We start from the raw sequence: 25,298 nt of genomic DNA on the forward strand, positions 1-25,298 counted from the left end.
GGCGGGGGTGGGCAGGGCAGGGGGGTAGGCGGCGGGAGGAGGAGGAGGAGGAGGAGGAGGAAGAAGTAGGGGCTGCCCGAGGAGGAAGAAGAAGGGGCTGCCCGCGCCACCTGCCCGTCGCGGTGCCAGGCTGACAATCCGGGCGCGGGGCTGCTTTGCTGGCTTTCCGGCGGCGGGGCAGGCGGGAGGGGAGCGCTGGGTGGCGACGCCTCGGGGGGGGGGAGAGGATGGAGGAGGAATCCGAGGCGAGAGCAGGAGCCCCCGGGGAGGGAGGGAGGGAGGGGGAGGGGGGGAAGGGTGGGGGGCAGGAGGAGGAGGAGGAGGAGGAGGAGGAGGCCGGCCAGGGACGGCTAGGCAGGCAGGGCTGCCCCCGGGGCCACGGGGACCCCCGGGAGGAGCGGAGCTCGAGCCGGGATGCAGACCACCGGTCCGCCGGAGGTGAGCCAAATTCCGGGCCGGGCGATGGGGGGCCCTGGAAAGGTCGGGGGGGGCTGGAAAGGTGGAGGGGGGCTGGAAAGGTGGGGGAGGGGGGCTGGAAAGGTGGAGGGGGGCTGGAAAGGTGGGGGAGGGGCTGGAAAGGTGGGGGAGGGGGGCTGGAAAGGTGGGGGGGCTGGAAAGAGGAAAAGTTGGGGCGGGGGGGCTGCTAGAGCGCTTGGTGTGTGTGTGTGTGGGTAAACGGGGTTGGGGGGGGTTAAAGGGGGCTGGCGGGGCTCCCCTCCCTCCCTCCTTCCTTCTCCCCCTCCCTCCCTCCCTCCCTCCCTCCCTCCCTCCTTCTGGCCGGCTGCGGACTTTACCGGAGCCGCGGGCAGGTCGGAGCGCGGAGCGGGGCTTCGTCCTCCTCCTCCTCCTCCTCCTCCTCCTCCATTGGCCGGCAGGAGCAGCAGCAGCAGCCGCCGCCGCGGGTCCCTGGGGAGCAGCCCGCCGGCCGGAGCGCCCGCCGCCCGCCGCCGCCGTCTCCACCGCCGCCGCCGGCCCTCGCCTTCCTCCCCCTCCCCCTCCTCCTCCTCCTCCTCGTCGTCCTCCTCCTCCTGGTCCGCTTCGTCCGGCGGCAGCAGCACCATCAGCACCGCCAGCCAGTGCGGGGCGGGCCCGGGCGCAGCCTCCAGCCGCAGAGGGAGCGGGCCGCCGCCGCCGCCGCCGCCTCCTCCGGCCGGGCCGAGCCGGGCCATGCCGCCTCCCTCCGCCTCCCCAGGGAGGAGGGGGCTGCAGCCACCGGGCCGAGCAGGCTGACATCATCCGGGGAGGGGCGGACTCCAGGGGACGGACGGAGGCGGCGGCGGCGGCGGCGGGGATGACCGCGGGAGGGGCGCGCTGGGCTCCCAGACCCCCGCCCTCCCTCCCTCCCTCTCCCTCCCTCCCTGGGCATCCTCGCTGCCCAGCTCTCCCCCCCCCAAGGAGCCCCGGGATCCCTGCTTTGGTCCTCCCCCCCCCTCCGAGGCGCCCCTCCCTCCCCAGGGCAGCCCCCCGCCTCGGAAAGTGCGCGCCTCCCCTGCCGGGAGCCCCTCAAAGTTTCCCAGACTCTCCCCTCCCCCGCCCGTCCATCTCCCCTCCCCTCCCCTCCCCGTGGCTCTGAGTGCCGCTCTCTGTTGCCCCCACACCCCTTTATAGGGCCCTAGCCACAGGCGCCCCCCCCCACTTTCTCCCTTTCCTTAACCGCTTCCTTTCATTCCTTCTTCCAGCTAAGGAGAGTCCAGCGGTCTCTGCTTCTTTCCAAAGGGTTGGACACCCACCCACCCACCCACACCCCGCCTGCATTCAGAGGACCCGGCTGCCAAGCTAGGATAAGATGCAGGCTTGATTGAGTCGCTGTGGGTGTCCAAAATGCTGAATAGGTGAGGGGTGAACAGCACTCCCCTTCTCCACCCCCCCCTACTCACGTTCTGCCGAAGTGGAGCTGATCGGTTTTGGGGCCCTGCCAGGCATGTGAATATGGTTGTTGGCTTGCATTGACCGGGTTTAGTGAGTTGTCTGAAACTGGCTGATAACCAAGTTTGCAAGCAGCCTCAGTTACTCCTAGTGAATTTTCCTTGTCCTCTCTCTTGTGCATCCTACAACGTTCTTCTATTCTATTCTATTCTATTCTATTCTATTCTATTCTATTCTATTCTATTCTATTCTATTCTATTCTATTCTATTCTATTCTATTCTTATTCTAATTCTAATTCTAATTCTAATTCTAATTCTAATTCTAATTCTAATTCTATTCTATCCCGTTCCATTCCGTTCCATTTCACATTATTCTATTCTATTCTATTCTATTCTATTCTATTCTATTCTATTCTATTCTATTCTATTCTATTCTATTCTATTCTATTCTATTCTATTCTATTCTATTCTATTTCACATTTTCTATTCTATTCTATTCTATTCTGTCCTGTTCCGTTCTGTTCCATTTCACATTATTCTATTCTATTCTATTCTATTCTACTCTACTCTATTTTATTCTATTCTATTCTATTCTATTCTATTCTATTCTATTCTATTCTATTCTATTCTATTCTATTCTATTCTATTCTATTCTATTCTAATCCCGTTCCGCTCCATTTCACATTATTCTATTCTATTCTATTCTATTCTATTCTATTCTATTCTATTCTATTCTATTCTATTCTATTCTATTCTATTCTATTCTATTCTATTCTATTCTATTCTAATCCCATTCCGCTCCATTTCACATTATTCTATTCTATTCTATTCTATTCTATTCTATTCTATTCTATTCTATTCTATTCTATTCTTTCATATTTTCTATTCTATTCTATTCTATCCCGTTCCGTTCCGTTCCATTTCACATTATTCTATTCTATTCTATTCTATTCTATTCTATTCTATTCTATTCTATTCTATTCTATTCTATTCTATTCTATTCTATTCTATTCTATTCTATTCTATTCTAATCCTGTTCCGCTCCATTTCACATTATTCTATTCTATTCTATTCTATTCTATTCTATTCTATTCTATTCTATTCTATTCTATTTCATATTTTCTATTCTATTCTATTCTATTCTATTCTATTCTATTCTATTCTATTCTATTTCATATTTTCTATTCTATTCTATTCTATTCTATTCTATTCTATTCTATTCTATTCTATTCTATTCTATTCTATTCTATTCTATCCCGTTCCGTTCCGTTCCGTTCCATTTCACATTATTCTATTCTATTCTATTCTATTCTATTCTATTCTATTCTATTCTATTCTATTCTATTCTATTCTATTCTATTCTATTCTACTGAATTCTATTTTATTCTCTATTTTTTTCTATTCTATTCTGTTCCATTCTATTCTTTATTCCATTCAATTGCCATTGTGGTGCAGTGCTTAAAGTGCACCATTGCAGGCTGACTCTGCCCACTGCCAGCAGTTCAATCCTGACCAGCTCAAGGTCGACTCAGCCTTCCGTTCTTCCGAGGTGGGTAAAATGAGGACCCCGATTGTTGGGGACGATAGGCTGACTCCGTAAACCGCTCAAGAGAAGGCTGCAGAGCACCGTGAACAAGCCTTAGTACTGTTGCTTAACCACAGAAATGTTGGGTCCAGTTGTGATGGTTAAGTCGAGGGCTACAAACAGCTAGCAGGGGAGAATTGACACGTGGCTTATGGTCTTCTTCTCCAATCAGCTTACTTGGCTGGTTCTACCGCAGAAGGAAATCTCCCAGGATTCTTGGCGATCTGTCGCTCTCTCCTGGCTAAGGATTCTGGGACAGCTCGCCCTGGCCAATCGGAAAGAGGCCAGACTGGGTTGGTGTTAGGCATAGCTGGAAGCAGGAAAGACAGCAGAGCGTCGCAGATTTCCACGGAAATCATTATGCTAAATGGATTGTGGCTTGGAGTCAAAATGCCATTGTCCTGGGTGTGTTAGAGAAGAAAAAAAAAAAGACACTCGGAGAAGCCTAGCAAAAACACCAGGAAGGAAGGAAATAGCGAAATCCCACCTTTCTCTCTTTCCACGCTGTGAATTTTAGCAGCTAATTATTTGCGTAATGGCAAGTCTGGCCAGGAACCAGCTCCCAAGCCTCTGTTGCAAAATCTCCAAAGCCCGTCCATTGTTTGTAAGGGAGGGCGAGGGATAACATTCATTCCTTCTATTAATTCCAAAACCGTTCCAACGTGCAGCGTTGGTTTTTTTTTTTTTTTTTTTGGTTTTGGAAAGGGAAACTTGAAACGGAATACACCCCTGGAACAGACCCGACGCAAGGACTGGGGAGGTCACCTAGTTGGGGAATGAAACGTCCGCGAGAAAACAAGCAAGCTCAGAGCGCATCAAGAGACCCACAAAATTAATATATTCAAGAGTCCTTGGTGGTCTCTGAGCTGGGCGGTTTTCTTGCGGACGTTTCGTTACCAAACTAGGTCACATCATCAGTGCCAGGAGTGGGGTTTGGGGGGAGGAGGAGGAGGAGGAGGAGGACTGTGGGATCCTTGGTGCACTCTGAGCTTGGTGGCTTTCTTGCAGACATTTCATTACCTGACCAGGTAACATCATCAGTGCTAGAAGAGGAGGAGGACGACTGTGGGGTGGTTTTCTTGCAGACATTTCATTATCTCTACATGGGGCTGCCCTTGAAGACCACCCGGAGGCTTCAGCTGGTGCAGAATGCGGCCGCGCGGGTTGTGGTGGGAGTATCCCGATACTCCCATATTACACCCCTCCTGCGTGGGCTGCATTGGTTGCTGGTTGCCCTCCGGGTGAGGTTCAAGGTGCTGGTTCTTACCTATAAAGCCCTACATGGCTTAGGCCCGGGATATTTGCAGGACCGTCTGCTGCCAGGAACGACGTCCCATCGCCCTGTGCGCTCACACCGAGAGGGTCTTCTCAGGGTGCCGTCGGCCAGACAATGTCGGCTGGCGACCCCCAGGGGGAGGGCCTTCTCTGTCGGGGTGCCTGCCCTTTGGAATCAGCTCCCCCGAGAACTTCGGACGGCCCCAGATCTCCGGTCCTTTCGTCACGACCTAAAGAGATACCTTTTCCAACTGGCCGACTTGGACTGATGACGAGGGTTATAATTTTGTTTTAATTTTTATTGGTTTTTAGTGGGGCTTTGTAAAATTTAATCTCTTTTAGTATTTGTATTCATTGTTTTTGTTTTATTGTTGTTAGCCGCCCTGAGTCCTTTGGGAGATAGGGCGGCATACAAGTCCCATAATTAAATTTAATTAAATCTGACTACTAGGTAACATCACCAGTGGTAGAAGAGAGTGGGGTTTACAGAGAGGAGGATCGTGGGCTCCTTGTTGTTCTTTGAACTGGGTGGTTTCCTTGCAGACGTTTCATGACCCAACTAGGGAACATCATCAGTGTTAGAAGGGTGTGGGGTTTGCAGAGAGGAGGAGGAGGACTGTGGGGTCCTTGGTGCTCTCTGAGCTGGGTTTTTTTGGCTGCAGACATTTCATTATCCATCTAGGTCACGGGTGTCAAACTCGCAACGTCACGTGGCGTGGCTTTTCCCCCACTGCCGGCAATGGGCAACGGGCGCAGGTTTTGGCGCGACGCATCCAGCCCGCGGGCCGGCAGTTTTGCCATCCCTGCTCTAGGCTGTATCATCCGTGCTGGAAGGAAGGGCGGTTTGCTGTATTCGTATACAGCGAATCATAGCCAGTGCCATCTGTATATACACTTAAGTCCTCGAGTTACAACTGGTTGCTTAGAGACTGTTCAGTTGCAACGGATCCAAAGGGTATTTGTGACCTCTTAATGGGGCCCGCTCATGGTCACGTGATCGTGTTTCGGGCTCTCAGCATTAGGCCTCCATTTATAACCGTCTGCCCATCTCGTGACCACGAGACCACAATTCGTGACATTTTTATTTATGTGTTTTTGCCAGAAACCCACATTTCCTTTTATTTTTTGGCAGCAAATGGCCACTGGGCTTGCTGGACCGCCACGGTGTTTGCTTAATGACCACATATTAATGCCTGTAGGACTGAATGGATTTGCTTAGCCACCCTTGGATTCGCTTAAGAACCACTGCAAGAAAGGGAATAAAATTGGCTCGGTCACGGGGCTGCCCTGACTTACAACCTTCGTGACTTACGACGGAAATCCTGGGCTCCATTAGCGTTGTAGGTCGAGGACTATCGGAAGCGAGGTGGAAGAACGGAAGACTGATGAAGGGATGCACGCGTGCAGACGGTGCTCGGCTAGTGTCCGCTGAGTGACACTTCAAAGTTACGACAGCACTGGAAAAAGTGCGGGGTTGAGGTGTGACCGTTCCTCACGCTTACCACTGTTATGGCATCCCGACAATCACATGATCCAAATTCAAACCCTTGGTAACTGACTTGTACTTACGACGGTCGCAGTGTCCTGGAGTCACGTGACCCGTGACTTCTCCAGAGTAAGTGCGGATTGTCCTTTGGAGCCGAGTGACCTGTTTGGGAGGGCAATAACAGACTTGGAAGGGACCTTGGAGGTCATCTAGCTGAACCCCCTGCTCAAACGGTAGACCCTATACCAGGGGTCAGCAACCTGAAACAGTGAAAGAGCCACTCGGAACCGGTTCCCTCACAAAAGGAAAAACTGGGAGCCGCAAAAAATGTGTGCGCATGCGCGTACATGCGCGCATGCGCAGAACAGGGTTTGACTGAAGAGTGGAGCCAAGGCGAGATATGCACCTACCCTGCATATTTGAATTGATTGGTTGAACTTTTTTACTCCCACTTTTTTTTTGGACTGCACATGGCAGAGGACTGGGAGCCGCAGGAGACAGCTGAAAGAGCCGCATGTGGCTCCGGAGCCGCGGGTTGCAGACCTGTGACCTATACCCATGGTGGCGAACCTACGGCACGTGTGCCACAGGTGGCACGCAGAGCCCTCTCTGTGGGCACGTGCACCGTCGCCCCAGTCCTAGGCCTTCAGCTGGGTTTTATAAAACCTTTCCGCTTTAGGCCTCCGCTGCCATGTGCAAAAAAACCCAGTTTCAATCAATCAATTTCAACTTCTCGGGGAAAAAAAGATATTGCAAAGTTGGAATATTGAACTTTTTAGTCCCACCCAATTGGCCACACCCACCCAATGGGCCACGCCCCCCCAACACCCAACAATACATAAGTGGGTTTTGGGTTGCGGTTTGGGCACTGGGTCTCTAAAAGGTTTGCCATCGCTGCCCTATACCGTCCCAGACCGATGGCTGTCCAATCTCTTCTTAAAAACCTCCAGTGACGGAGCACCCACAACCTCTGGAGGCATGTTCAGGAACAGATCTTGACTCGACAACCACACAGAACGCACACTGCGGTGCAAGAAAAACAACTGAGAATCGACTGGGTGGCAACTGAGATATTTTAAGAAATTCAGAAACTCCCCATCCTTTCACAAGCCCAATTTTTGCCCCTTTCCCCCCCCCAACCCTAACCCAGAAAGTCCACCCGTGTGATTAATTCTCTTAACGCTTTGGTAAGATTAAGCCCACTTTGGGCACCCCAAATTTTAACTGCAGACCCTGCAGGATTTAAGGGTCCTCTCCGGCAGGTCCCCCTTGAATTTGAGGGGGAGGCGATTGAGATACTGTCCCCTCCTCCTCCAGGGTTAATGACCCCATTATTTTTTCCCCCCAGAATCTGCCCGATTGTGGGTTTTCTTCTCTTCCTGGTTGCACACCGGAAGTCTACGCCTCTCCTCTTATTTCAGGGGGTCCGATTTTGGCAACTTTTAACACCCATGGGCTTCAATTCCCAATTCCCCCCCCCCCATTCTGGAAGTCCACGTGTCTTAAAGTTACCCAGATTGGGAACCCCTGCTTTATTTAGCCAGAGAGCAAGAGACTCCAGCCTGGGATGGATTTCCTGCAACACAACTACCGCAACATACAGTGGGCGGAAGATGACAAAGAGGAATTAACACCTGCACTGTGTTTTGTGACCTCACGGGGCTGGGACACCCCCGCCAGGAAGATTCAGGGGGATCTTTACCTGGGACACCAGGCGAATTACCTGCCTGTCCTTTGGACTGCGAAGACACCTCCCCAAAAAGGCTGCTGGGCCGAGCTACCAGGCTGAACTGAGGCAGCTGGGTTTGGAGAATTGAGCCAACAGGCTTCCCCAGTGCAACCAAGGGAAAAGAAAGGTGAGCCAAGCAACGGGATTTCTGTGCAAAACTTCCCATGGCTCGAAAAAATACGCTTTTCTTCGGCTGATTTTCCTGAGTGGGACCGGCAAAAAAGGCAACTGCCTGGGTAACAGGAGGAGGAAGGGAGGTTTTTTGGGAGAAATGCCCCTGAGTGAAGGTCGAGGGTCAGGAATGGACGGGGGAAGGATGTCACTCAGGCTATCCAGTTGCTCCTGGTTTCTCCTGGATCGCGCCCCCAGTCTTGGCATCCCTGCCCGTTGCTGCAAAACGGCTGGCAGTTGTTGGTGTGGGCCGATGCCCCTCGGTAAGAGCACCCCTCGGAGCCGAGGGCCAAGGGGGACGGGTGTCTCTTTGCGCGTTGGATCATCTCAGCTCGCTTTGGGAAGTGGGCTGTCCCAACGGCCGAACCTCTACCGATTCACCGAGTTTTCTGAGATTTTCCCGAAGAGGCATCGGGTCATTTTCTTCTGCTGTGGGGGCTCTTGGTTGGGGAGGGCTGAGCCCAGGCAGGGCTCCTCCTGGACCGTGATCCACCTGGGGGTCTTCCTCAGCTGACCCCACTGGCCAAAGGCGAGGCTGCTCGGTGTAGCAGGACATGGACCCGTCATGATCGGAATCTCCTGTTTTCTCGTGGCCGACGGATGCACCACGCTCCGGCTGGGGTCTCGCCTCTGGTCCAGCGCTGCTTCCTCGCTGAATTTCCTGGGAAGCCGGGATTTGAACCGCCTGGTGGCAGAGAGGACAGGTGTCCTGCACGTAGAACCACTTGCGAAGGCAGCCCTCGTGGAAAATGTGGCCGCAGGGCATGATCACGGCCAGGCTCATCTCCTGAAAGACAGACAGAAAGTGTGTGTGTGGGGGGGAGGTGAGGAGGAGACATCCAGGGAAGATCTGAGTTTGGAGGGGATGAATTTTGGCAACCTCCAAGAATTACAAATAACTCCTCTAGAACAGGAGTAGGCCACCTTGGCTCTTTTATGACTCGTGGACTTCAACTCCCAGAATTCCTAGTCAGCTATGCTGAGGGGAAAGGGAGAGGTTTCCAAGCTGAGCCATGCTGGCTCAGGAATTCTGGGAGTTGAAGTCCGCAAGTCATGAAGGAGCCAAGGTTGCCTACCCCTGGCCTAGGCCTAGGCTGCTTTATGACTAGTGGGCTTCAACTCCCAGAATTCCTGAGCCAGCCCCACTGAGGGGAAAGGGAGAGGTTTCCAAGCTGAGCCATGCTGGCTCAGGAATTCTGGGAGTTGAAGTCCACGAGTCATGAAGGGGGCCATAGTTCAGGAATTCTGGGAGTTGCAAGTCCTCGAGTCATAAATGAGGCCTCTGGCCTAGGCCGCTTTATGACTCGTGGACTTCAACTCCCAGAATTCCTGAGACAGCATGGCTCAGCTTGGAAACCTCTCCCTTTCCCCTCAGCATAGCTGACTCAGGAATTCTGGGAGTTGAAGTCCACGAGTCATAAAGCGGCCTAGGCCTAGGCCAGAGGTAGGCAACCTTGGCTCTTTTATGACTCGTGGACTTCAGCTCCCAGAATTCCTCAGCCAGCATGGGGGAACTATGGCCCCTTCATGACTTGTGGACTTCAACTCCCAGAATTCCTGAGCCAGCCACACTGAGGGGAAAGGGAGAGGTTTCCAAGCTGAGCCATGCTGGCTCAGGAATTCTGGGAGTTGAAGTCCAGGAGTCATAAAAGAGCCAAGGTTGCCTACTCCTGGCCTAGGCCGCTTTATGACTTGTGGACTTCAATTCCCAGAATTCCTGAGCCAGCCACGCTGAGGGGAAAGGGAGAGGTTTCCAAGCTGAGCCAGGCTGGCTCAGGAATTCTGGGAGTTAAAGTCCACGAGTCATAAAACAGCCAAGGTTACCTACTCCTGCTCTAGAATAAAGAAACGTCTTGCCTATGCTGAACTTTAAGGCAGGGGTCCCCAACACCCGGTCTGTGGACCGGTTCAGGGCTGTGGCCTGCCACCAACCGGTCTGCACAAACAAGCAAAGCCCCATCCGTGGGATGCAGGCAGCACACAAAACCCTGGTGCCCCAAAGGATGGGGACCTCTGCTTTAAGGGATGCAGGTAGTCCTCGAGTTACGACCACAAATGAGCCTGACATTTCTGTTGCTAAGTGAGGCAGTTGTTAACTGAATCCGGCTTCCCCCATCGACTTCGCTCGTCAGAAAGTCACAAGAGGGGGGGGGGTGTCACGTGACACACCCCCCCCCCCCGGGATGCTGCGACCGTCATAAATTTGAGTGCCTGAATTTAGATCACGTGATCACGGATGCCGCAGCGGTCGTAAGTGTGAAAAATGGTCACGACTCGTTTTTTCCCCCAGTTGTAACCCAATGATCACTAAATGAACTGTCGTAAGTCGAGGACTACCGGCAGATTGGCAAGCGGCATACTCCCGACTGGATTTTAAGCAAAGGCTGCAACTGAAGGCCTCGCTCTGCCTTCGTCCGATCGCATGCAAATTCAACAGAGCGCCGGATCCTCGGCAGATGAGCCAATGAGGAGGAGCGTGGAGAACCCGCAGAGCCTTAAGGAAATGCAAGAGGTGGGCGGGACCCCAGAGATCATCCATCCAACCCCCTTCCCCAGGGTTTAAAATATCCCTCCCTCAAGCTATCGTCCTTCGGAGGCGTTACACTACAAATCCCATCTGGCCCCCCAGGTTTATAGGGCCCCGGTGTGTGTGTGTGTGTGTGTGTGTAGGGGGGGGGAGGAGGCAACCAGTCTGTTGCGGGGGGAGAGGGCGACTCACCTGGAAGCAGATGGCACAGAGGTCGTTGTGGTCCCGCAGCTGCCCGGGGCTGGCCCTGGGGAGGAAGCCGATCTTCCTGGCCGCCTCCCAGCGGAGCGAGAAGCTCCTCCAGCCGGATTGGGCCCGGAGCCAGATGTTGAAGTAGGAGTGGACAAGGATGACTGAGGCCCCCACCCAGGTCCACTCCCCCATGATGGAGCCCCAGGTGCCGTAGGCCACCACGCACAGGGCCACCAGGAACTCCAGCGTCCGGCTGAGAGCGTGGACGATGTACAGGATCTCCTCCATCTTCTCCACAGGAGTCCCCTGGAAGGGCTCCATCACGAAAAGGCCGTAGACGAAGAGGGTCCCCAGCACCTGTGAAGGGGGCAGGGGGATAACAACAACAATAATAATAATAATAATGATGATGATGATGTTGGAAGGGACTTTGGAGGTCATCTAGTCCAATCCCCTGCTCAGGCAGGAAACCCTACCAATCCAGAGAAATGGCTGTCAAATCTCTTCTTAAAACTCCAGTGATGAAGCTCCCACAACTTCTGGTGGCAAGTCGTTCCGCTGGTTAATTGTTCTCACTGTCAGGAAATTCTTCCTTAATTCCAGGTTGCTTCTCTCCTTGATGAGTTTCCATCCGTTGCTTCTTGTCCTGCTTTGGAGAATAGCTTGACTCCTTCTCCAAAGGAAGGAAGACTGCTATCACATCACCCCCTCGTCCTTCTCTTCATTAGACTACACATACCCAATTCCACCAACCGTTCTTCGTATGTTTTAGCCTCCAGTCCCCTAATCATCTTTGTTGCTCTTCTCTTCACTCTTTCCAGTGTCTCGACATCTTTTTTACATCGCGGCGACCAAAACTGGATGCCGCATTCCAGGTGTGGCCTTACCAAGGCAATGTAAAGTGGTAGTAACACTTCAGGTGATCTTGATTCTATCCCTCTTGTTGATGCAGCCTAGAACTACGTTGGCTTTTTTGGAAGCTGCAGCACACGGCTGGCTCCTATTTAAGGGATCGTCCACTAGGACTCCGAGATCCCTCTCACAGTTGCTACTACTGAGCCAGGTTTCAACTGATTTGCGTATCGTTGATTTTTTCTTGACGAAGTATAATATTTAAGTGGTTCTCCACTAGGACACCGGCGCCCTCTAATCACTTCTCTGGCCACAGTGGTTAAGTGCACTTTTGTTTTTTCTTGTTAATATTCCAATACAAAGACACAATACAAAACGATAGGAATACCAGGCAAGGCAGAAGTGCAATTGTTAAGTTAGCAGCACGGTCGGTGAGCGAATCCGGCGTCCCCCTCGACTTTGCCCGTCGTAAGGTCGCAAAAAGGGAAATCAGGGGACACCCCACCCCCCGGGCCGGGACCCCGTAACCAAGTCACACAGAGAGGGCCTCCTCAGGGTGCCGTCGGCCAGACAATGTCGGCTGGCGACCCCCAGGGGGAGGGCCTTCTCTGTGGGAGCGCCAGCCCTATGGAACCAACTCGCCCTTGAGCTCCGGATAGCCCCGGATCTCCGGTCCTTTCGCCGCGGCCTCAAAACATTCCTTTTCCATCAGGCTGACCTGGACTGACAACAGGGATTTTTAAAATGCTTTTTAATTTTTAACTTCAATTTTAATTTATTCTATTGGGGCTGTTAACCGCCCTGTAAACTGCCCTGAGTCCTACGGAAATAGGGCGGTATACAAATCCAATAAAATAAATAAATAAATAAATAATTTAATTCTTTTTAACTTTCGTATCGTTGTATTTCATTGTTGTTAGCCGCCCTGAGTCCTTCGGGAGATAGGGCGGCATATAAGTCCCAAAAATAAATAAATAAATAAATAAATAAATAAATAAATAAATAAATAAATAAATAAATAAATAAATCCTCCGCTTACGACCGCCACGGAGCCCAACCTGATCGAAGTGGTTGCAGGGTAACGACTTGCCCCCAGAAGCAGGAGACTGGACAGCCTGGCAGAGGGTCTTCCTGCTTGAGCAGGGGGAGGGGGGTTGGGCTAGATGACCTCCAAGGTCCCTCCTGGCCTTTGTTGGGGTTGATTTGGGGAACGCCGAGCCGTACCTGCAGGGAAGTCAACATGCAGCTGGAGATGAGGATCAGCAGCCAGAAGTCCAGCTGGAAGAAATGGGCCATCTTGTAGGCCATGAAGGCAGGAGACCCCAAGAGAAAGACGCAGAGGGTCACCCCACGGACGTGTTTCCAGAAATTCCTGCAAGAAGGGAAGAGGGGGGAAAGGGCGCGTGTGTGTGTGTGGATAGAACCATGGATGAGGAGACCCCCCCCGCAAAAAAACCTCTGGTCCCTCGTGAACGCTGCACCCCGTCTCGCAGGCCAGAAGGGACCACGCTGGGGCTAGATGGCCCTCAAGGAGTGAAGAGGGGGGGGGCAGCAGATGCAAGCAATCCTCAACTTACGACCACAATTGAGCCCCCAAAATTAATGATGCTAAGCTTTTAAGTGAGTTCCGCCCCATTTTACAACCTTCCGTGCCCCGGTTGTTAAGTGAATCCCCGCGGTTGTTAAGTTGGTAACAAGGTCCTTCAGCGAATCTCGCTTCCCCCACCGACTCGTCAGAACGTCACAAAAGGGGGAATCGCGTGACTCCGAGACACTGCGACCGACTGTCGTAAGTGTGACTCGCCAAGCGTTCCAATTCTGACCAGGAGAGGCTGCAACGGCCGTAAGGGTGGAAAAGGGGTCACGAGTCCCTTTCCCCCCCCCGGTGCCGTCATAATTTCGAACGGGTCACTAAAAGAACAGTCGTACTGCCTTTAGGTTGTAATTCCACATGGTCGTAAGTTGAGGACCACTCGTGGATAACGCCCCCTCCCCAGCTGCATGGATGCCCCCCTCCCTCCCCAGAGGGAAATGCCCCCTCACCTGCTCTGCGACGCCCCCAGCACCAAGAGAAACGGCTCGGCGATTTCGCTCATGGACTGCAAAGTGGAGGTGGCCACGATGAAGAGGATGATGGCGAGCAGGTAGGTCCTCTGGAGGAGCTGCAGGTCCAGGAGGCCCGTCTGGATGGCCAGCAGCAGCAGCGTCACCCCTTCCGTCACGCCCCTGCGCGGGTGGGGAGTCAGCAGAAGGATGGGGGGAGATTCTGTAGCCTCCCCCCCCCAGTCCCTGGGGGCTGCCCCTTGTTTGTAGGGCTACGATGAAAGATCAGTGGGGGCTCTTCCAGAGAGAGGAAGAGAGGGAGGGAGGGAGGGAGGGAGGAAGCACGGGAAAAGAAGAGAATGGAGAGAGGGAGGGAGAAAGCGAGGGAGAAGGAGAAGAGAGAGCGAGGGAGAGGGAGAAGAGGGAGGGAGAGAAGGAGGCAGAAAGAGGTAGGGGGAGAGAAAGCGAGGGAGAGGGAGAAGAGATACAGAGAGAGAGAGGGAGGGGGGAGAGAGGGAGGGAGAGAAGGAGGCAAAAAGGAAGAGGGAGGGGGAGAGGGAGAGATAAGGAGAGGGATACAGAGACGGGGAGAGAGGGAGAGAAAGAGGGAGAGAGGTAGGAGAAAGAGAAAGCAAGGGAGAGGGAGGAGAGGGAGGGAGGGGGAAAGAGGGGAGAGAGTGAGGGAGAAGGTGAACAGGGAGGGAGAGGAGGCAGAAAGAGAGAGGGAGGTGGAGAGGGAGAGAGGAAGAGATAAGGTGAGAGACAGAGGGGGAGAGAGAGAGGGAGAGAAAGAGGAAGAGAGGGAGAGAGGAGAAAGGGAAAGAAAGCAAGGGAGGGAGGAGAGGGAGGGAAGGGGAGAGTGAGGGAGCGGGAGAAGGTGAACAGGGAGGGAGAGGAGGAGGCAGAAAGAGAGAGGGAGGTGGAGAGGGAGAGAGGAAGAGATAAGGGGAGAGAAATACAGAGGGGGAGAGAGGGAGGGAGAAAAAGAGGAAGAGAGAGGGAGCGAGAAGGAGGGAGGAGAAAGTGAGAGAAAGCAAGGGAGGGAGGAGAGGGAGGGAAGGGGAGAGAGTGAGGGAGCGGGAAAAGGTGAACAGAGGGAGGGAGAGAAGGAGGCAGCAAGAGAGGGGGAAGAGGGGGAGAGAAAGGGAGAGGAAAAGGGGAGATATATATAGGAAGAGATGGAGGGGGGAGAGAGGAGAGGGGGAGAAGGAGAGAGAGAAGAGAGAAAGAGGGAGAGGAAAAGGGGAGAGAGATACAGAAAGAGAGGGAGGGAGAGAGGAGAGGGGGAGAAGGGGAGAGAGGAGAGAAAGAGGGAGAGGAAAAGGGGGGAGAGATACAGAAAGAGAGGGAGGGAGAGAGGAGAGGGGGACTAGAGAAGGAGAGAAAGGGGGAGAGAGGAAGAGATAAGGGGAGAGAGAGATGGAGAGGGGGAGGAGAGAGATGGAGAGAAAGAGGGAGGGGGATGCTCTCACCTGTGGGCAACGCTCCCCTCCTGGAAGTCACCCAAGCCGGTTAAGTACAGCTTGCCCAGCTGGAGCAGCCCCAGGGCCAGGTAGGAGACGGCGAAGGTGAGTCCGACGAGCGAGTAGGGGGTGCTGCAGCATTTGGCCACACTGGGAAGGCCGAAGACAGGAGAAGCTGGACCCCCAGGGCTGCCTCCGGTTTCGGACAGCAGCCCCCCCTCCCCAGGACCCCCACGGACGTTCCCCCCCCGACTCCTGGCCTTGGAGCGGGGGGGGGGGGGAGGGGAGGCAGAGGAAAGACCACCCCAAAGCTATTTTTTCCCCCCAAAGGCAGCCGGACTTTCTTGTTTTTCCTTGGAGACGTTTCGCTTCTTATCCCAGAAGCTTCTTCCGTTCTGACCGCCTGGTGGGGAACGGAAGGACCGATATTCCTTGCAGTCCTCTGGACATTAAGGTAAAGGTAAAGGTTCCCCCGCACATGCGTGCTAGTCGTTTCTGACTCTAGGGGCCGGTGCTCATCTCCGTTTCAAAGCCGAAGAGCCAGCGCTTGTCCGAGGACGTCTCCGTGGTCATGACTAGACGCCAAAGGCGCACAGAACGCTGCTACCTTCCCAACGTAGTGATCCCTATTTTTCTACTTCCATTTTTTACGTCCTTTCGAACTGCTAGGTTGGCAGAAGCTGGGACGCGTAACAGGCGCTCACTCTGCTACGCGGCGCTCAGGATTCGACCCGCCAAACTGCCGACCTTCTGATCGACAAGCTCAGCGTCCTAACCCACTGAGCCACCGCGTCCCTCCCTCTGGACATTAGGAGGGGTCGAAGAGTCCAGTTGCCTTTAGGGGAAAAAAGCACCTTTGGGACCAGCCTGACGTGGAGGATCAAGAAGCTCCACAGACACGCAAAAGACCCCTTTGGCATCCTGGCTGGGAATTATGGACCAGGAGTCATTTGCTTGGAAGCCAGAAGCGCTCCTCTTGAGGCCATGAGTTCCAGCAGCTCCATTCAGTCGTATTTCCATGAGGAAACGCTTCGTTGTCTCTGCCTTGAACCCCCGGATGGGCCCAAAAAAAGACAATGGTCAGTTCCCACCAAGACCCCCAAAGATGTTCCCTGTAGTTTTTCCTCTTTCAAAAAAAGTTACGTCATTTCCTAACCCAGAACGAGCCAGAGAGATACAGGCGGTCCTCGACTTATAACCGTTCATTTAGTGACCAAATTTACCACAGCACTGGAAACAGTGACTTATGGCCATTTTTCACACTTAACGGCCGTCGCAGCAATCCCCAAAGGTCACGTGATCCAAATTCGGACCCTTGGCAACCGGCTCCTATTTATGACGGTCGCAGCGTCCCCGGGGAGGTCAGGCCACACACACACACACCCTTTTTGCGACCTTCTGACAAGCAAAGTCAATATGGGGGAAGCAGGATTCGCTTAAATGACTGCCGTGACTCACTTAGGAACGGTAGCAAAACGAAGTTGTAAATTGGGGCGCAACTTCCTTAAACAAGTCGGCTGAGCAACGGACATTTTGGGCTCCATTGGGGCTGTAAGCTGAGGACCCCCCGTGTTCCTTTGGACTCATATTTTATACCCACCAATCGGGCTCCTAAATAACTCGGCGCGATTGGATGAGCGACTGGATGACTGAGGTTTAAAGGGACAGGATTAAGATCAGGTGAAGTGTTACTACCACTTTACAAGGCCTCGGTAAGGCCACACTTGGAATCCGGCATCCAGTTTTGGTCACCACGATGTTAAAAAAGATGCTGAGACTCTGGAAAGGGTACAGAGAAGAGCCACAAAGATTATTGGGGGACTGGAGGCTAAAACATATAGGGAACGGTTGCTGGAATTGGGTATGTGTAGTTTAATGAAGAGAAGAGTGAGGGATGACATGATAGCAGTGTTCCAATATCTCAGGGGCTGCCCCAAAGAAGAGGCAGTCAAGCTCTTCTCCAAAGCGCCTGAAGGCCGGACAAGAAGCAACGGATGGAAACTCACCAAGGAGAGAAGCAACCTGGAACTAAGGAGAAACTTCCCAACAGCGAGGACAATCAACCAGTGGAACTACCTGCCACCAGAATTTGTGGGTGCTCCATCACTGGGGGTTTTTAAGAAGAGACTGGACAGCCACTTGTCTGGCATGGCGTAGGGTCACCCGCCTGAGCAAGGGGTTGGGCTAGAAGACCTCCGAGGTCCCATCCAACTCTGCCGTTCTTTTTTTTTCTCACTTAGCATTGGCCAGCTTTGGCTGCCCTTGTGCGAACCGAAGGGGCCGAAGTGAGGAGGGGGTCTCCGATGCTTCTCGCGAACTTTGGAGGGCAGAAGAACCGACGGGGATTTGCAAGGTGCTTTGGGGTGGGGACGACGCCAAATCCGAGGATTACACACACACACACACACACACACACACACATGTGCAGCTCTTACCTGCTAAGGAAGAGGAAGATCCACCCCTGCTGGGAGGAGGAGGAGGAGGCTGCCAAGGTGAAGATCTGCAGCGTGAACAGGACGAGCCAAAAGGTGGAGAAGACCAGCGGTACAGCCAACCGTCTCCAGAGAGACACAGCCAGAGTCACCAGCCAATACGGTCCCGGATCCTGGAAAGAAAGCCCGGCCCCAGCTAAGGACGGGCTTGACTGACACCTGCCAGCATCCAATGGCAGCTGGCTAAGAGGGTGGAGGAGGCGAGCGGGCCGGGCAAAGCTCGGCCAGCACGACGACCCTGCGAGGCGGGCAGCTGAGAAGCCCGACTGCACTTTGGGGGAGGTGATGAGGTTCAGCCCCATGGGACAAGCGTGGCCTTTCCTGACCCCTTGACCAGCCCTTGGCTGTGAGTCAAAGGGCTGGGGGGGGTTTACAACTATCCCTCTCTTTTCTTTCTTTCTTCTTTCTTTCTTTCTTTCTTTCTTTCTTTCTTTCTTTCTTTCTTTCTTTCTTTCTTTCTTTCTCTCTTTCTTTCTTTTCTTTCTTTCTGATGTGAATTTTTATTTATTTCCATGATTAAAATACAATATTTCTCTCTCTCTCTTTCTGATGAATTTGTATTTATTTCCAAATTTAAAATACAACTTTCTTTCTTGCGTTTGCTTGCTTTTTCTTTCCTCCCCTCTTTGCTCCTTCCTTCTCTCCATTCCTCCCTCTCTCCCTTTTCTTCCTTCCATCCATCCATCCTCCCTCCTTCCTTTTTTCCTTCCTTCCTTCCTTCCTTCCTTCCTTCCTTCCCTTCCGGTTTTTGGGAAATTAAGTTGGGGTCTCAAGGCCAGGCTGTTCTGTCCCCAGGAATCGCCCACCGGTTCCTTTGTGGAGGGTAACAGAAGGGAAGATTTATTTTATTTTATCATATTTATGTACCGCCCTTTCCCGAAGGACTCAAGATGCCCAATCCCCAACTCTGAGTCTGCCTCGGAGGGACGAAGTTTCCGTGTTACAGCGCAGGAGGTTGCCTGCCTGGCTGCAGGGCTCGCAGTGACGCCCAAGAGCTGCGCTGCTCTTTGCCATCCTGGGCGGCCTCCGTGCCCACAACCCCCAAGCCCTCTTGGCCCAAGGCTGCCTCAGAAGAGCCAGTCTGGGACGGAGCCCCGTGGCCCTTGATGGGGGGAGGAGGAGAACTGGGGGGTCTTTGGTGCTCTCTGAGCCGGGCGGTTTCCTTGCAGACGTTGCATGGCCCAACTAGGGAACATCATCAGTGCTAGACAGGAGTGTGAGAGGAGGAAGAGGAGGAGGAGGACTGTGGGGGTCCTTGGGGCTCTCTGAGCTGGGTGGTTTCCTTGCAGACGTTTCATGACCCAACTAGGGAACATCATCAGTGCTAGAAGGGAGGGGGGTTTGTGGAGGAGGAGGAGGAGGAGGAGGACTGTGGGGTCCCTGGTGCTCTCTGAGCTGGGTGGTTTCCTTGCAGACGTTGCATGACCCAACTAGGGAACATCATCCGTGCTAGAAGGGAGGTGGGTTTGCAGGGGAGGAGGAGGAGGAGGAGGAGGAGGACTGTGGGGTCCCTGGTGCTCTCTCAGCTGGGTGGCTTTCTTCCGGACGTTTCATGACCCAACTAGGGAACATCATCAGTTCCATAAGGGCGTGGGGTTTGTGGAGCGCAGGAGAGGAAGAGGAGGAGATGGGCTTGCTAGGGAAGGGCAAGCCCAAGGGGGGGGGGGTCCCCTGCTTGCAGGAATCCCTCTCCCCCAACGTACCTGGAAGAACTCTCGGCAGGCTGCCGCGGCGCTGCGGAGGAGCCCCACGAGTTGTCCAGTTGCCCCGTAGAGGAGCTCCAGGGCCGCCAGGGCTGCCCCACAGGCGCTGACGGTGGGCAGGGCCTGGGGAGGGAGGCCGCAGAGCCGGGCGGCCAGCGGGAGGAGGGGGGCGCAGAGCAGCCCCACCTGCCGGGTCTTCAGCAGCCGAGCGCAGAGGGCGATGACCGCGGCCTGCCCTGCGAAGGACGCAGAGGGAGAGAGGATCCGTCTCGTCCACCGATTCCCCGTCCATCTTGGGCCACGGGGACGGGGGGGGAGGGGACCACGTAAACTCCCCCCCACACACATTTTCCTCCTGGGCTGCCTCTCCCTCCTGCTGAGACTTCGCCCCTCCTGCCCCCCCTCCGCTCTGGAGGGCCCTCCGAGGTCGACCCAAGGCTGAGTTTGGCCTGCTGGGTGAGCCTGGGCCAGCCATTCTCCGTTGGCCCCACGGAGGATGCAATGGCAAATAGGACCCCTTGCGGACGGAGCCTGGTGAGGGAAGGGGAGGCCAGGCAGTGGCCAAGAGTCAACTTTCCTTCTTCCTTTCCCTTCCTCTTTCTCTCCTTCCCTCCTCCCCCCTTTCTCTGCTTTCTTCCATTCTTCCTTCCCTCAGGCCTCCATCCTTGTATGTATATCCTCCCTCCCTCCCTCCCCTCTTTTTCATCCCTCCGTTTCCTCCCTTCCTCTTTCCCTTCTTCCTCCCTCCCTCCCTCCCCTTCCTTCCTCCTTCTTTTCTGTCCCGCCCTGTTTCCTTCCTTCCTTTCTTCCTTCCTTCCTTCCTTTCCTTCCTCTCCTTCCTTCCTCCCTCCCTCCCTCTTTTCTGTCCCGCCCTGTTTCCTTCCTTCCTTCCTTCCTTCCTCTTTCTTTCTTTCCTTCCTTCCTTCCTTCCTCTCCTTCCTTCCTCCCTCCCTCTTTTCTGTCCCGCCCTGTTTCCTTCCTTCCTTCCTTCCTTTCTTTCTTTCCTTCCTTCCTTCCTCCCTCCCTCTTTTCTGTCCCGCCCTGTTTCCTTCCTTCCTTCCTTCCTCTTTCTTTCTTTCCTTCCTCCCTCCCTCCTCTTTTCTGTCCCGCCCTGTTTCCTTCCTTCCTTCCTTCCTTCCTTCCTTCCTTCCTTCCTTCTTTCCTCCCTCCCTCCCTCTCCTTCCTTCTTCTCTTTCTTCGTCCCTCCCTCCTTTCTTTCCTTCCTTCCCTCCCAGTCTCTTTCCCTCCCTCCCCCCCCTCCCTCCGCTCTCTTTCCCCCAGGCACAGCACCGTCTGCCTGAGCCAAGCCGGAGCCCTCGCCAGTTTCCAGCAACAGGGCAACCAAGGAAGGCCATCAGGAGACCCCTCCCCAACCCTCCCCGCCTCCATTCCTCACCAGTCAGCGCAGTGGCAAAGTGCCCAAGGGCCACCCGGTCCTCGTAGATGGCGCCCTGGAATCCCCGCTCGGCCTCATGGTCAAGGTAGTCCCTGGAAGCCAGTGCGTTTAAGTCATAAATAAATTCGATGCATCAATACAAAGAGCCCTGCGAGGTAGGCTGGGCTAAGGGGAGCAACGTGCCCGGCTGGCGCAAGGGGTCCCCGGCTGGCGGAAGGGATCCCCGGCGAGCTTCCGAAGGCTGGATGGGGGGGGGTCTCCCCACCCCTCCTCCTACGGACTTTCCTCCCGGGGGTGGGGTGGGGACCCCCGGAGCGCCCCACTTACCAGGTGGCCTGGTGGGCCAGGTAGAGCAGCAACAGCGCCACCAGGTGGAGGTAGAGCTGCACCAGGCAGCGGAGGGGGAGCAGCACCACCCCCAGGCACAGCAGGTGACCTCAGAAAGGGGGGGAAGGAAGTTGCATTTCGAATTTTTTTTTCTTTAATTCTTACTTTTATCCCGTCGCAAACCGTCTCTTCCGCAGCGAGATAGGCGGCCGGGGTGTGTGTGTTATAGGTTTCAGGAATAAATACGAACACAGCTGAGCCCAAGCTTTCCGTTGCTAAGCCAGACACGTTAAGCGAGCTTTGCCCCATTTTGTGTTGTTAAGTGAGTCACTGCACTGGTTAAGTCAATCACACGGTCATTAAGCGAATCTGGTTCCCCCCCCCCCTTGACTTTGCCTGTCAGAAGGTCGCAAAAGGGGATGATCACGACACACACACACACACACACACACACACACACACACACACACACACACCAGGGCACAGTGCGACCGTCATAAATGTGAATCAGTTGCCAAGCATCCGAATGTAAATCCCGAGACCACAGGGGAATGCTGCAATGGTCGTTAAGTCAGAAAAACGGTCGTAACTCCGTGGCAACTCCAAAAGGTCACTAAGCAAGCCGTTAAGTCGAGGGCTACTTATATAGCAACGTCGGTGGCACAAATGCGGGCAACGCACCTGCATCTTTCCCCCCCTTCCCCCACCTGCTTTGCCTGCAAATGCATTCTCACAACTGCCAGCCGGTTAAGCTTTCTCAGAAATGTTGCTGATAGCTCTCTCTCTCTCTCTCTCTTTGTGTGTGTGTGTGTGTGTGTGTGTGTGTGTGTGTGTGAGAGAGAGAGAGAGAGAGAGAGAGAGAGCGCCACCCCTTTTCCTAGGTAGAGGTGTGGGTGTGTGAGAGATTCCCGCCCCATTTCCCAGGTAGATGTGTGTGTGTGTGTGTGTGTGTGTGTGTGTGTGTGAGAGAGAGAGAGAGAGAGAGAGAGAGAGAGAGAGAGGGAGGGAGGGAGGGCGAGCGCCACCCCATTTCCCAGGTAGATGTGTGTGTGTGTGTGTGTGTGTGAGAGACAGAGAGAGAGAGAGAGAGGGAGGGAGGGCGAGCGCCACCCCATTTCCCAGGTAGATGTGTGTGTGTGTGTGTGTGAGAGAGAGAGAGAGAGAGAGAGAGTGAGAGAGAGAGAGAGGGAGGGAGGGCGAGCGCCACCCCATTTCCCAGGTAGGTGTGTGTGTGTGTGTGTGTGTGTGAGAGAGAGAGAGAGAGAGAGAGAGAGAGAGAGAGAGAGAGAGGGAGGGAGGGCGAGCGCCACCCCATTTCCCAGGTAGATGTGTGTGTGTGTGTGTGTGTGTGTGAGAGAGAGAGAGAGAGAGAGAGTGAGAGAGAGAGAGAGGGAGGGAGGGCGAGCGCCACCCCATTTCCCAGGTAGATGTGTGTGTGTGTGTGTGTGTGAGAGAGAGAGAGAGAGAGAGAGAGGGAGGGAGGGAGAGAGAGAGAGAGAGAGCGCCACCCCATTTCCCAGGTAGAGGTGTGTGTGTGTGTGTGTGAGAGAGAGAGAGAGAGAGAGAGCGCCACCCCTTTTCCTAGGTAGAGGTGTGGGTGTGTGAGAGATTCCCGCCCCATTTCCCAGGTAGATGTGTGTGTGTGTGTGTGTGTGTGTGTGAGAGAGAGAGAGAGAGAGAGAGAGAGGGAGGGAGGGAGGGCGCCACCCCATTTCCCAGGTAGAGGTGTGTGTGTGTGTGTGTGTGTGTGTGTGTGTGTGTGTGTGTGTGTGTGTGAGAGAGAGAGAGAGAGAGAGAGAGAGAGAGAGAGAGAGCCACCCCATTTCCCAGGTAGAGGTGTGTCTGTGTGTGTATGTGTGACTCCAGCCTCCATTTCCCAGGAAGAGTGTGTGTATCTGTGCGTGACCCCTGTCCCATTTGCCAGGTAGTTTATGTGTGTGTTTGTGTATCTGTCTCTCTCTCTCTCTCTGTGTGAGTGTGTGTGTGTGTGTGTGTGTGTGTGTGACCTGCGTCCCATCTCCCAGATAGAGGTGTGTGTATATGTATAGCATATACGTATAGTATGTATGTATACGTATAGAGTTGTGTGCGCTGGAGAGGGCAAAGCGAAATCCAGCTGTGTCACCTAACCCCCCCTCCCCCCTCCAGGCTACGCATCCTTTTGCGGGTTTGTGCCTCTCTTTGCTGGGTTAACGGGGGGGGGGGAAATCATCGCTCTAATTCCGCCTGGAGCCCCCCCACCTGCGGCTCCTGCGCCCCAACCCCCGCCTGCGGGAGAAGGCGCGTCCCGCGGGCTCTCCGGGTGGTGCCCTTTCCGCGTCCTCACCGGCGTAGTAAAGGCTCCACAGGCGGCCGCCCCGCAGCTGAAGCCGCCCCGCCAGGGGGCGCCCCGTCTCGGCGAAGGCCTGCACGTCCCACCGGTAGAGCAGGTCCAGGAGGACGAGGGGCGGCAGCCGCAGCACCACCTCGGCCAGCCGCTCCAGCCAGCCGGGCATGGCGCGGGCTGTGGGACCCCCGGCCGCCCCCTCCCCCGACACGCTCCGCCCCCCGGCCGCCTCCCGCGCTCCGACTGAAGGCGCGGCCGCCATCTTGGGTCAGGGCACGGCCGAGTGTGGGTTTTTTTTTCCCCTCCCCTTTTTCCCTTGGGCGCCACGTGGCGGCGCGGAGGCGCAGTTTCCGCGCGCCGCCATGTTTAGTGAGGGCGCGGGAGAAGGCTCGCTCCTTCCGACTCCTACGCCTCCTTGGGCGCCCTCTGGAGGCGGTGGGAGGAAACGCCCTTTGCCCGCAGCTGGGTTGGACTAGCAGACCTCTGGAGGTCCCCTCCCGGCCTCAGGATTTGAGGAAAAGCGCCGGCCGCTCCGTCTGAGATGGATAAACCAGACCTATCCGGAGATAATCAGGGAGTTGCAACCTTTGCAAATGGAATCAGGGCCGCGCAATGAAGAAGCCGCATTGATTTGTGACCTAGTGTTGGTTTGGGTGCCCTGAACTCTTGCTCGATGTGAGGCTTTTAACCGGAGTTTCTGACTGCAGCCTTCCAGTATTTGAGGGGCTCCACGAAGAAGAAGAGGGGGTCAACTTATTCTCCAAAGCCCCCAAAGGCAGGAGGAGAAGCAACGGATGGAAACTCATCCAGGAGAGAAGCAACCTGGAACTAAGGAGAAACTTCCTGGCAGTGAGAACAATTAGCTTGCCACCGGAAGTTGTGGGTGCTCCATCGCTGGAGCTTTTGAGGAAGAGACTGCACAGCCTCTTGTCGGAAATGGTAGAGGGTGTCTACCAGGGGGGAGTCGGACTAGAAGACCTCACAAGGGTCCCTTCCGGCTCTATTCTGATTGATTGACTGAACGAATCACTGCAGTTGCTAACCCTGTCGTGAAGTGAATCTGGCTTCCCCCATAGACTTTGCTTGTCAGACGGTCGCAAAAGGGGATCACGTGACCCCGGGACGCTGCGACCGTCGTATATATGAGCCAGCTGCCAAGCGTCTGAATTTTGATTGTATGAACATGGGGACAGTGCGACGGCCGCCTGTGTGAAAAACGGTCACAAGTCACTTTTTCTGTCGTCGTAACTTTGAATGGTCACTAAACAAATGGCTGTAATTCAGGAACTGCCTGTACAGTGCTCCGTCACTGGAGTTTTTAAAACCAGACTGGACAGCCAGTTGTCTGAAATCAGTGCTTTTTTTTGTGAAAGAAAAAGGTGCCGGAACTCACACCACGTCATACAACCCGCCTTGCCTACCCTACAAGGTTCCATCCAGAAAAGGTGCCGGAACTCCATTCTGAGCGTTCTATGAGAAAAAAAGCCCTGTCTGAAATGGTAGAGCGTCTCCTGCCTGAGCAGCGGTTAGATTATTAGAAGGCCTTTTAAGGTCCCTACTAGCTCTAATTTGATGGATTGAAATGGAGCCAAGAGTCAAACGGCCACGTCCCAAAGGTGAAGGCCCCACACCCATTTGCACCACTCTGGCGACCCCGAGGACACAGATAAAACCCTCCAGGTGGCCACGACGACTCCCTAAAATAGGGGTCTTCAAACTCGGCCCTTTTATGACTTGTGGACTTCAACTCCCAGAATTCCTCAGCCAGGCGTGCCTGGCTGAGGAATTCTGGGAGTTGAAGTCCACAGGTCATAAAAGGGCCGAGTTTGAAGACCCCTGCCCTAAAAGAAGGCAAAGGACCAGGT

General features: G+C 54.3%; 2 protein-coding genes and 1 long non-coding RNA gene across 3 annotated transcripts in view; 1 reads left to right on the forward strand and 2 right to left on the reverse strand.

Moving 5' to 3' along the window:
- The window catches only part of LOC310643571 (transcription factor COE3-like), a gene marked incomplete at its 5' end in the record, with an annotated part of 62,493 nt that extends 61,324 nt beyond the window's left edge, over window positions 1-1,169 (reverse strand). Inside the window, one exon of the mRNA XM_083368044.1 lies at window positions 795-1,169. Within this exon, the coding sequence (XP_083224170.1) occupies window positions 795-1,169 (375 nt within the window). The remainder of the gene's footprint in view (window positions 1-794) is intronic.
- Window positions 1-19,358, forward strand: part of LOC310643138 — a 366,287-nt gene extending 346,929 nt beyond the window's left edge. The window contains exon 3 of the long non-coding RNA XR_014493017.1: window positions 18,912-19,358. This is a non-coding gene — a long non-coding RNA (uncharacterized lncRNA). The remainder of the gene's footprint in view (window positions 1-18,911) is intronic.
- On the reverse strand, window positions 7,277-23,700 carry LOC310643091 (RING finger protein 145-like). The gene is made up of 10 exons (XM_083367143.1): window positions 23,434-23,700; window positions 21,108-21,216; window positions 20,781-20,872; window positions 19,385-19,620; window positions 17,625-17,794; window positions 15,199-15,339; window positions 13,727-13,909; window positions 12,908-13,055; window positions 10,832-11,188; window positions 7,277-8,899 (listed from the first exon to the last, which is right to left on the reverse strand). Exons 1-10 carry the CDS (start codon window positions 23,693-23,695, stop codon window positions 8,435-8,437), a joined length of 2,163 nt encoding a protein of 720 aa, XP_083223269.1. The 5' UTR covers window positions 23,696-23,700; the 3' UTR covers window positions 7,277-8,434.
- Between the last annotated feature and the right edge of the window lie 1,598 nt (window positions 23,701-25,298).

The sequence above is a fragment of the Vipera ursinii genome, assembly GCF_947247035.1.
Source record: "Vipera ursinii genome assembly, chromosome: 7".
Taxonomy (NCBI): domain Eukaryota; kingdom Metazoa; phylum Chordata; class Lepidosauria; order Squamata; family Viperidae; genus Vipera; species Vipera ursinii.

Bases quoted from the DNA above. Each gene is read 5' to 3' on its own strand.
- LOC310643091 (XM_083367143.1), bottom strand. From the start codon at position 23,695: ATGGCGGCCGCGCCTTCAGTCGGAGCGCGGGAGGCGGCCGGGGGGCGG. The intron at 17,795-19,384 runs GTACGTTGGGGG...CTTTCTTTCCAG, and splicing joins CCTGCCGAGAGTTCTTCCAG to GATCCGGGACCGTATTGGCT. The intron at 15,340-17,624 runs GTAAGAGCTGCA...CGGCCTTCCCAG, and splicing joins ATCTTCCTCTTCCTTAGCAG to TGTGGCCAAATGCTGCAGCA.